Source organism: Mercenaria mercenaria, chromosome 11, assembly GCF_021730395.1.
Source record: "Mercenaria mercenaria strain notata chromosome 11, MADL_Memer_1, whole genome shotgun sequence".
Classification (NCBI taxonomy): Eukaryota; Metazoa; Mollusca; class Bivalvia; order Venerida; family Veneridae; genus Mercenaria; species Mercenaria mercenaria.
In genome coordinates, this window is record NC_069371.1 from 40,908,420 (window position 1) to 40,918,303 (window position 9,884).

The following is a 9,884-nucleotide window of genomic DNA, read 5'->3' on the forward strand; positions in this document are numbered from 1 at the left end:
TACAAAACAGACTTATTTATTTGAAATTCAGTATGGTGCGAAGAGGGTTGTTAAAAGACAATTTTACAGATATCTATTTACCGGCGTGAAGTTAGCGATAGAGCAGGAACAGAAGTGCTCTTACTGTTATGAAGTTATAGCACCAACAACACTTATTCCCAGTATGGAACTCCGGCATTCTTCGGTTATTATGACAAAGCAATTTCTGTTATGGACGATGGTTGCTGAAATAGCATACAAGAGTACGTAATCACACTGAAATTGCCGATTTTGATAACGTGTCTGCTACCTTAATATAGTAAAACATTGTTATGTTTGCTTTCTATATAATTATTTATAATTACCATCGCTCACTCGTATTAGCGGATGTTATTCATATTGCTAGTCCATCCAAAATGGATCTATTTTTTACAACGACACAAGGGTAGGCTTTCAGCTGTCGAAAAAAAAATTGAACATGATAAAACCCAGAAGAATTTGATCATTTAAGACTTACATTTCATATTTTAGCCCATCAAGTTTAAAGTCTTTGCAAATGGGTGCTATTGTACATACTTAGATATAACTTTCATGGATGTAAAAGCATGTCAGAGATAGGCAATTACCGTGTTAATTAAAGATATTTAGTAAATTAGTAGATTGTATGTATTATGTGTTTTTGTGCCTTCAATTCAATCAAAGAATAAAAAATAGTTTCTGTTTCTTAGAATGTCTCGAAGAAGCTAAAATGGATCTAACTCGGAATTGCAATAAAGAGGAAAATGCAGTTCAATGCATATTCACCATTTGCAGAAGCTTCTCCTGGGCTACTTACATCGTGACATAAAGACTTCGCAAGGAACCAAAGTTTTCATGCCTCACCTATGTTTTTGATAGAGCTAAGCCTCAGACGCAAAAACTCGTCGTAGCCCGACGTTTTACCACTGTACAACACGCCCTATCCTTTGCTTTTACGACACCAGTATTTGGTAAAGATATTTGCCACTGAATATGTTGCATTAACAAGGAATAAATTCCTTAGACGTAAATGAAATTCGTTTATTTTTTATAACGGTTTTCGGAGGTCCACGAAAAGCGCTTGTTAAATTGATATCTTTGATAAAATATGTAATGGAGTAAGTGTTCGTTCTGCAGCAGATCCTGTTGTAGCAATGGCGTTTAACTGTTAACTAAATACTAAGGTTCATAAAAGGAGAGATTACATGTATTATGCATAAAAAGAGTATTGACGAGATTTGTATTCAAATATTTGATTTCTATACACTGATGAATCTCTCAATATTAAAATAATTGTAGAGTTTTTGGAACATCCCATAATTTTGGTTGGCATAAGTGTACTATTATAACTGAACGTAGACATTCAATCCATAGGTATAACAGATTAAAGATGTTTGCACATATAGTTTTGCTAGTGACTGTGTGCGCTTGTGTGAGCTCGAGCGAACCGGAATGTTCAAGATTTCACTATGAAGAGAAAACGCTTGAAAAGATGATTAAAACTGAAATATATGTGGACAAAATAAAATCGGAGACTGAAAACATGCAGCAAAAAATGTCCGAGAAACTTGATGGAATCCAAGAAGCCTGGAAGAAAACGGAGCGTGAATTAAAAGATGCGATAGCGGACAATAAAATGGCGGTTCAGGAAATCAAGGATGAAAAAGATGGTATGTATAATTTTATCATAGAATTACACCATGCTTTTCAGTGTTTAAGTGCAACATAATTTTGAGTTTTACCTTCACCATTTCCACATCTCGTGATGTCGGTCACACAAAGAAATGATTTCTGACTATCTATAGTAACGGATTTTGGAGCAAAATGACACGGATTTCAGGACGAAATTTGTGTTGTTTGCCGTCATTGAAAAGGAAAGCAGGTTTACATTTCACAAAACTGATGTCACGGATTTCTGTTTATAGTGTGACAGATTCATGACGACTATTCTTGATGTAGAAGTATTGGTTATTTAGGCATTTATTTTCAACGACACACGAAACAAACATTTCATATATCTGTAAATGAGTGTATTCCGGTAACCAACAGGTCGTTCTCTTTTTTAGTTAGCGTTGGTAACAAGCTTTCAACAAATGTCCATGAATCGGATCAACTTTGTATGACCTACACACAAAACGTTTCTCTCTTCCTGATTAAAACGCATATATTTGGCTGATTTTATAATGTCTAAAACAATTGGCTATCTAATTGTATTTGATCTACTTCAAAATTTCCCTCCAAAACAAGTTTAAAATATGATATAATTGAGTCCATTCTTGTGTATGTTCTTTTAAACAAAATGTATAATAACCTCCGGAAACAACGCTTTCAATTTATCTACTATGGCGCATATGTTTCATAACTAAATTTCCACTTCACTGAGGTTACAAACGGACATTTACTAACATTTAGTAATGACGTGTTCTTTAATCTTTGACTATGCTGTCTGTCTGTCTGTCTGTCTGTCTGTCTGCCTGTCTGTACTCTTCTTTAGCGTTGAAAGTACGAGTTGTTTCAGTGCTAAAAGCATTTCCAAAATGTGGCAGAGTCTGCTTAATATTAACTCTTTTGGTTTTTGTGCCAGTCATTTTCATTTGCATTGTGTGACCCTGAATCTTTTCAATGTCTTTAACAAAGTATAGTTTGGCTTGATTACCACTTTGATTTATATATTTTTTCGTCGATATGTTACTAAAGGTCATCTATTGCAACGCTACAAACGCGACATTTGTTTCAATAATTTTGGAATTGGAAAAAGGCCTATACATTTGGTAAAAATGTTTTCTAAAACATTATATTGTAATAATTTTTTTTCATCAGAAGTTAGTACAGTTAAAAAAGAATTTAAGGTGTTAGCTTTAAACTATAGTTTGATGACAATATATTTACCAATATAATGCATTTTCATTCCTGCATTTTCATTTTAAGTTTTGAAGATGTTCACTTTAAACTTTAAAAAATCCTACTGTCATTGAGATTAAGGTCCAGTTTTATACGGGGTTAACCCCAAATTGTATAAAACGTTGGTTTCTGTCTTACCGCGTCTGGTGCATTTACAAATTACCAAATGACAATACAAGTATCTGCATAAGGTCGTGTATTCCTAAATATGTACATAAATGACAATACAAGTATCTGCATAAGGTCGTGTATTCCTAAATGTGTACATAAATGACAATACAAGTATCTGCATAAGGTCGTGTATTCCTAAATGTGTACATAAATGACAATACATGTATCTGCATAAGGTCGTGTATTCCTAAATATGTACATAAATGACAATACAAGTATCTGCATAAGGTTGTGTATTCCTAAATATGTACATAAATGACAATACAAGTATCTGCATAAGGTCGTGTATTCCTAAATATGTACATAAATGACAATACATGTATCTGCATAATTCGTGTATTCCAAAATATGTACATAAACGACAATACTTTCATCTGCAAAAGGTCCTGTATTCCTAAATACATAAATGTACATTAATTCCAGTACTTGTATCTGCAAAAAGCCGTGTATTCCTAAATGTGTACCTATGTCGTCACAAACATGTTACATTAAAATAAATGACATCTGGATATTTGCTACATTTTTGCACAGAATACCGTGTCTTTTAAAATGTTGGAAAATGCTACATAAACTCGGCTGATGAGAAGAATTATTTCCTCGCCTTTCAGACACTACATTCAAAAAATGATGAATGCAATTTTATCAAAATTGCAAGCTTTTTCTTGTAGGAATCAAAATAACTGTTTTCAAATCCGTTACCTTCGTATAAAAAACGTGACACTTCACCAAAAAATCTTGCTACATTTTATCTTGACATTTTGCTCACAAATCCGTTACATTTTGTCCTGGAATTCGTACCACCCTGCTCACAAATCCTTTACATTTTGTCCTGGAATCCGTACCACCTTGCTCACGAATCCGTTACATTTTGTCCTGGAATCCGTACCACCTTGTTCACAGATCCGTTACATTTTGTCCTGGAATCCGTACTACCTTGCTCACAAATCCGTTACATTTTGTCCTGGAATCCGTACCACCTTGCTCACAAATCCGTTACATTTTGTCCTGGAATCCGTACCACTTTGCTCACATATCCGTTACTGTTGATCGTCAGAAATCATCTCGTGTGACCGATATCCCGAGGTGTGAATCCGCCGATTTTAGCTCACCTGTCCCGTAGTGACAAGGTGAGCTTTTGTGATCGTCCTTTGTCCGTCGTCCGTCGGCGTCGTCCGTCGTCCGTCCACAATTTCTTGTGAACACGATAGAGACCACATTTTGCATTCAATTTTAATCAAACTTGCACACAATTTGCAAATTGGCATAATATCTCGGTTCCTTTCAAAAACTGCCGAGATCCCATCATTGGTTCCAGAGTTATGATCCCTTAAAGGGCCAAAATTTGCTATTGTTGGCTTGTGAACACGATAGAGACCATATTTTGCAATCAACTTTAATCGAACTTGCATACAATTTGTATTGGCATAATATCTCGGTTTCTTTCAAAAACTGGCTATTTTGGCTTTTGCAGCCATATTGAGACTTCATTTATAGTTTGATTTGATACAGACTTGCAAACTATCTTTAACAACAATAAACCTTAAATTCCATGATGTATCTGTCAGATCCAATCATGGGTTCTGGAGTACCGGCCCCAGATTGACCCCTGAAAGAGTCAAAATTTGTTAATTTTTTACCTTGTGAACATGATAGAAGTGACATTTTATATTTGATTTAAACCACACTTACACACAACTTAAGTCACAATAAGATCTCAGTTCCTTTCGAAAACCTGCTAGATTCCATCACAGGTTCTAGAGTTATTGCCCCTGAAAGGGGCAACATTTCCTATTTTGGCCCTTTCAGCCATATAGAGGTTTTATTTATGATTTGATTTGATACAATCTTACACAGAATGATTATCTTGATGATCTCTAGGCCTGGTTCGAAACTGAGTCATGTCGGGTCAAAAGCTAGGTCATCAGGTCAAATCAAAGGAAAATCTTGTTTACACTCTTCAGACCACATTTATGTACCTATCTTCATGAAACTTGGTCAGAATGTTTATATTGATGATTCTTAGGCCAAGTTTGGAACTGGGTCATATGAGGTCTAAAACTAGGTCACCCAGTCATATCAAACGAAAAGCTTGTTAACACTCTTGTTCATTTGATGTGCATGGAGCGTGGTCAGAATGTTTGTCTGCATGAAATATCGATGAATTTTTATCTGGGTCATATGTGGTCAAAAACTAGGTCACCAGGTCAAATCAAAGAATAAACTTGTTTACACCCTAGTGGGGCACATTTTTGATTTTATCTTCATGAAATTTGGTCAGAACTTTTGTTATAAAGTCTTGGACGATTTCAAATCTTGGTCACGTGGAGTCAAAAACTAGGTCACTAGGTCAAATCAAAGGAAAAGATTGTATACACTATAGAGGCCACTTTTTTGCTCCAATCTTTCCGAAACTTTGTATGAATGTTTGTTTTCATAAAATTTTGGACGTTTGAATCCGGGTCAGGTGGGGTAAAATATTATGTCACTAGGTCAAATCAAAGAAAATGCTTGTTTACACTCGAGAGGCCACGTTTTTTGGTACAATCTTAATGAAAATTGGTCAGAATATTTGTCTCCATGAAATCACTAGGTAAAACATGTTTACACTGTTAAGGTGTGTTACTAAGATGAGCGACCTGGGACCATCTTGGCCGTCTTGTTTTGAATTCTTTCTGTCGATATTTATAAACCAGCGCACCTATTGTAAAACAATAGATAGGCCTATTGTAAAACAATAGGTAGGACAATATAATAGGTAGGGCTGAGTGAGATAGACTTGTTTTACTTCTACAACTGTTGCGATAGCTCAATTTAATATTTCCGGTTGCTATTTCTTATATGCTTTTAAACGGAACAACTCCTTTTCTATTTGTTTTCAGTATCTACTACTCAGATGCCAGTGGTAGCTTTCCAATCCTATTTCTTGAAGGAAACCTCCATAGAAAATGGACAGACGTTAATATTTACGAAAACTGTTTACGACAAGGGTCTTGGCTACAACAACCGAACAGGGGTGTACACAACACCTGTGAGTGGTGTGTATCTATTCAGTGTGCAGCTTTGTATTTTCGTTGACAAGTTTGTGCACGTCGAAATTGTTCATGAAGATGCCACAATTATAAAAGTGCGTTTAGTGGACGAGGACCAGAGGTACCATTCTTGCAGTACAGTAACCGGTGTTGCCGTCCTCAGCAAAGGTGAGAGAGTCTGGGTGAAAAGCATCATATCATCGACTGGAGAAAACATCTGGAGAAACCCAGACATAGTATGGAATAGCTTTTCCGGAGTACTTATTAATAGAAGTGACTGATTACATTCTAAGCTGCATGTTGACATCTTCATGTTGTTAACAATAAAAGAATCACTAATAGATATTGCCATCGTATTTGGTCTCCTACGGGTTGAAAAACATTTTCGGAGACTATAAGTTTACTTCTCGTCTATTTTCCCTTCATTTTTGACAATATACTCTTGTAACTTGGCAAAAACATTAACCGCAACAAGACGATTGTCGCTCGAAAGACCTAGATCTTCAGCTCTAACGGTCAATATCACCTCTCATGGCCAGAAACTTTTTGGCATTCTTCTTGTCCAGTTAATAATTAAATTAAATTAATTAGAGCATTAATAAATTCACTATCTAATAGTTAATTACTAGTAATTACAAATTGATTTCATAATGGCAAAGTTTAATTTATGTTAGTTTGAAATACCTTTTTCTGAGAAAGAAACTGAAAAAAACTTGGTAATGTTCAAATCTTTTATTGTAGACTTTCATACAATTAGAATATTCCAAGCCCATAAATTAGGATAATAGGGTTCATAACTTCATAATTGTGTGAAGTCTGCATGCTTTGAACCAGGTAAATATGGCATGTTCTGTTGGCGGCTATTTCATGGCGTGTGTTGCACTCGCTGAAGTAATAGCAACAAAGGAAAATCAAGGAAGAGAAAAAGTGACTGTGTCTATAAATACAGATCTACTCTAGGCAAGCGATTGCGCAAACCTCAAAGCTTATAGAAACAAATCATTTGAAAACTACGAACATATTATTGGCAAATAAGCATGTTTGTTCAAATTAACAATTTCTGTGTGTGTGCATGCGTGCGTGTGTGCGTGCGTGCGCGTGTGTGTTCGGGTTTAGCAACTTTTTCAACTATTTCAGTCGTCTACATGTACATGTAGCAGTGAGCATGAAGTGCTGCCTCTCTGGAATATCACAGTTACATCACAATAATATCACAATGACATCGGGCTGAATAGTCCTGGAATTATCGTCTTAAAGCGACTAACCAACACATCGTGGTGTCAGATTTCAAAAAAAAAATCAAACTTTTGCTATATTAACATATGTGCTGCATATTCGATGTTCTAACAATGTATTTTGCATCAAATTCTGTTGAAAATCGTTGTTTTCCTAATACAATTAAGATAAAAACATTCGTCTACAATTTCAGATAAGGGTTTCCCGGTTTATAAAAAAACGGAATTCCCGTCAGCAAACATCAAGTTAGGTTATTTAACATTGTTCTGTACAATACGGAGATATATTTGGACGAGTACCCAGCTGAGAAAACCATATTGGACGAGACGTCCAAATATATCTCGTATTGTACAGTACAATGTTAAATAACCTTTTTATTCTATATCTTTTTACCTTACTATAATAATAGTTTACATTAAAAATGTTTCACTGAATACTTTATTCCTGCCTTTTCTAGTTTTTCCCAGCTTGGTATGAGTGCAAATATATATTATACAGAAAAATGTTAGACCTTAAATAACCTTTTTATTCTATATTTATTTCACTCCATACGTAATATACGTAATTCATTGAATGTTGTTTTTTCTGCGTATCATCATTAAAAAAGTATATGGTGCAACCTCCCTACAGCAGCCATTTGGCGATTTGGGTGGTGATAATACTTTGCTGAGACATTATGCCCACAAACATTGTCAGCAAGTTTGGTGAAGATCGGATGAAAACTGTTCGAAGAGCTTACAAGGCTAAATTCCCCGTTTTTCGAGTAGTTCAAGGACTATAATCAAAGAGTGCCTGGTACAATTTGGCTGGTTATCGAAATTGGCCGAGATGTAATGCCCACAAACATTGTCAGCAAGTTTGGTGAAGATCCGACGAAAACTGAATTATAGAGCAGACATGTTTTGGATGCTGACCGCCCGTCCGCTGCCATTCATAATCTTCTCCATTTTATTTCTTAACCGTTAAATAAAAACTGCTGAGGTAGCTATTCAGACAGTCAGGGCTGATACCAATTTCTAGGTTTCGTCTGGAACGGCTTTTTTTATCGACTTTTCAAATATTCCAACAACTGATGATCCTTTTAACTGTATTTTTAAGTTTTTGATTATAACGGATGTTTTAATATCTAAATCAGATATCATTGTTATCCTTGAATCGTTTTTTGTGTGTTTGTAAACTAAAAAACTCAATTTAAATCCAGATTTCAAGACGCATAATCAAACTCTGTACATAGAGCGCCTACTTCATCCGATTTACATTCGGAACATTTTCACGCGTTTCGGGCTTTATCGTATGTTTAACATGGGACTGTTGAACCGTCCAAGTACAGAAAATACAGGATTTTTTGTACGCGCGTGCGTCCAAATACAGAAAATACAGAAATTGTGTACGCACGTGCATCCAAATACCAATATATATTGTACGGTCACGTGTTGCAAATGAACGTTCGCGATTGGATAGATAAAATAGGTATAGAATAATGTGCGCTATAATTCAAAATCAATTAGTGAGGCGTGACTTATCCGCTATCCTCGGTGTTTACAGCAGTATTGTTATGAGCTAAAAGTGCAGACACGCCTCGATGCATAAAGTTGATCTATACTGAGGTGAGCGATGTTTGTGTACTTTTTATAATGGAACGGTCCGTTATTTAGGTAATGTTATCAAGTACAATAGTGTTCTTACCTCAATACGGCCAAGTAACTCATGCTGACCTCTAATCAGTAGATGAGTATATAAATTGAACCATCAAACTAAATGATTTGCTGCTCACGTGATGATAGCGTCTAAAAATACTGTCGCGTCTCGTTCTATATTTATCAATGTTTACAAAATAAAGTGTTGTAACGGTTTATAAAGGTTCATGAGAAAAAGACTGCAAAAATTCGAACGTTCCCGTATTTCTGGAAACTATAAACTGGTCAACCATTGTTTCATATAAATATATGAAATAGTGGCGGCATTTTGCCTTTCGGTGATAAACTATTTTAAAAATTACAAATCACAATGTATGTGTTAGTCGCTTTTAAATTAAGGTGATGTCACATTTTGAATTTCCGTGAATAACAAAAAACTAAAGAATATTCAGTTCTTTCCAAAAACTGTTATATTATGATTCAACCAAATAGTTTCCATTGTCTACCAGAAAGGAACAATTCTTATATCTTAATATTTAGATTTGATACCTTTATAACAGACAGTAGACTAAAACAATAGACATTCATATGTGACGTCGGTGAGCTCAGCAAAGCAATTTCAAGCATAAATATTAATGTGGAATGTAAAGTAAGTTACACACTACAATATCCGTCCAAGATACTTTCAAAAACAATGCATTTGCAGAATAGAGAGATAAAAGTAATTTTGACAGCTCGTGAAAACTAATGACAAATTTTGACAGGTATATGATGACTCATGACCTAATTAATTTTTTTCTGTTATTTCTAACTTCCAGTTTGATCTTCATAAAATGGGTATTCTTTATTGTAGCTTACAACTCGTACATTAAAACAATAAATGAATATATTGTTACCTCACTGTCGTTTTGTC

General features: G+C 35.1%; 1 protein-coding gene across 1 annotated transcript; it reads left to right on the top strand.

Moving 5' to 3' along the window:
• Window positions 1-1,330: 1,330 nt before the first annotated feature.
• Window positions 1,331-6,441, top strand: LOC123531994 (collagen alpha-1(X) chain-like). The gene is made up of 2 exons (XM_045313322.2): window positions 1,331-1,667; window positions 5,949-6,441. The coding sequence occupies exons 1-2, from the start codon at window positions 1,388-1,390 to the stop codon at window positions 6,377-6,379; spliced, it is 711 nt and encodes a 236-aa protein (XP_045169257.2). The 5' UTR covers window positions 1,331-1,387; the 3' UTR covers window positions 6,380-6,441.
• Window positions 6,442-9,884: the final 3,443 nt, after the last annotated feature.

Excerpts from the sequence above, each read along its gene's own strand:
- LOC123531994 (XM_045313322.2), top strand. The coding sequence starts at position 1,388 with ATGTTTGCACATATAGTTTTGCTAGTGACTGTGTGCGCTTGTGTGAGC. Across the intron at positions 1,668-5,948 it reads AATCAAGGATGAAAAAGATG|TATCTACTACTCAGATGCCA; the intron begins GTATGTATAATT and ends ATTTGTTTTCAG.